General features: G+C 25.7%; 1 protein-coding gene across 1 annotated transcript in view; it reads right to left on the bottom strand.

Moving 5' to 3' along the window:
* LOC106788626 (odorant receptor 85b-like) overlaps positions 1-1,073 on the bottom strand; it is a 4,358-nt gene extending 3,285 nt beyond the window's left edge. Inside the window, exon 1 of the mRNA XM_014752043.1 lies at positions 709-1,073. Coding sequence (XP_014607529.1) covers positions 709-1,073 — 365 coding nt within the window. The remainder of the gene's footprint in view (positions 1-708) is intronic.
* Between the last annotated feature and the right edge of the window lie 797 nt (positions 1,074-1,870).

The raw sequence follows: 1,870 nt of genomic DNA, 5'->3' as shown, positions 1-1,870 counted from the left end.
GTCAATGTACTTGCCAAAAATTGCATGAAAATCGCAAATTTAAATGTTTTATTTACTGATGCAGCATACCTTTGAAAATAAAAGAATTCACAAATCATTCAATCATTTTTAATTAGTTTACGTGTGAAAATTTCTACAAAACAACAATGTAATTATAATATTGAATTTACTTGTATATAGATTCATGATGACGAATGCAAAGTTTTAAAATATTTTTTCGTTCGTTTGTTATTTTGGACAAACGATTTTCCAATAATTTAATCTGACAGCAAATGGTTATTAAAAGATTGCAAATTAAGGTATCTAGAGCAACGTGAATTATTGCTCCTAATGTTAACGATAACATTTGATGAACGTACGTTAAATAATATACAAGGGGTGTCATGTAAGCATCAAATGGCAACCATACTCGAAAAGTTAATTGTCTTTCTTTAAAGTCTGAAACTAATGAGGAAAATAAAAAGTTGGTTACCGATAATGAAATCAAAAATGCATAACCGTGAGTGTTAAACCTGAAAAAGAAAAACGTTTTTCCTCATTTTTGTGATATCTAATATTAATAATTAAAAAGTAATATAATGGTAAGAGAATTGCTAATAATTGAATTAAATAAATATATTATAAAATATATATATAAAATTATAAATTAAATAATACTTATTATGTATAAATAAAGATAATAAGAATTATACAATAAATAATACAAACCGCGACAATTTGTCGAATTTCATTTGAAGATTGGCCTCAACATTGTCCATAATTCGATGGGGTTCATTTTCCAATGTAACAATTAAGTTAACAATATTATTACGATTGATCACGAGTGTTAACATTTTAAAACAAGATACAAAATGTGCCAGGAATACATAAACGTCATCGGAAATGTCGTCGTTTTCGTTAGCATTTAAAATGATACCGACGATTTGAGTTAATGACAAAGTCGTTACTAAAAATGCTATAAAAATCGTATAGAAATTATAAATATGACGTTTATAAAACGACAATGACCAAGACATCGGTCTCCAGCATCCACAAATTCCAAGAATAATAAACGTTGATTTGACTACCGTCATTTTTAAGCACAAATTTCATTTATTTTTTTATAATATAACTTTTCTATCATCTTTCATTTAAAATGTTTCGCTATTTAACTTTTACATAAATCTTACGATCACATTTCACAATAAAAAAATTTATTGATAACAAATTGAGAATTATATTTTTTTCTTTTTTAAGAGAAAGTATATAACCTTTTGAATATTCCCATATACTATACTGAAAAAGAAATACTAACAGAATACTTTTCTATCTTATCGATATTTTGTCTCTTCTTCTTTTACCCCCTCCCCATAAATGATACGGTTCAATGTAATTCCATACTTTAGAAAATCAAACTATGTCATTATCCTAATATCAGCTGTGAAAAGATACCGACTCCTAAAATAATATTTTATTATGTAAATAAGCTTGCTGAATGAAACGACGACTTTTTGCACTGTTCCTATCAATATCGATTATTTATTATTCTCCTATATGCAGTATTAGATATCAACAACATATGCACGAAAGAAATACTTTGCTAAGGTAGCTATTTGTGAATGATACAATTTTTTTTTTTTTTTTTTTTCTAGTATACAATGAAATGTCTTCGAATTTGTTATTTTGGAAATTCATACGAACGATATCTTGCAGGTAAATCGTACGTTCTCATTTTAGTTCATATTATTTTTATCTAACACACTTTTAAAATATATTCGTATATTAAATAATATCGTGAATGATATATATTATTCGTATAATTTAATATAATTATTTACTGAGAATTAATATTTTGTACATTTTTTTTTGTCTATATCCGTTTTCTACGTCA

Source organism: Polistes canadensis, unplaced genomic scaffold, assembly GCF_001313835.1.
Source record: "Polistes canadensis isolate GaletaPanama2010 unplaced genomic scaffold, ASM131383v1 scaffold_146, whole genome shotgun sequence".
Lineage (NCBI taxonomy): Eukaryota > Metazoa > Arthropoda > Insecta > Hymenoptera > Vespidae > Polistes > Polistes canadensis.
Note: the sequence above shows the minus strand (reverse complement) of the source record. Positions and strands in the feature narration are given on the sequence as shown.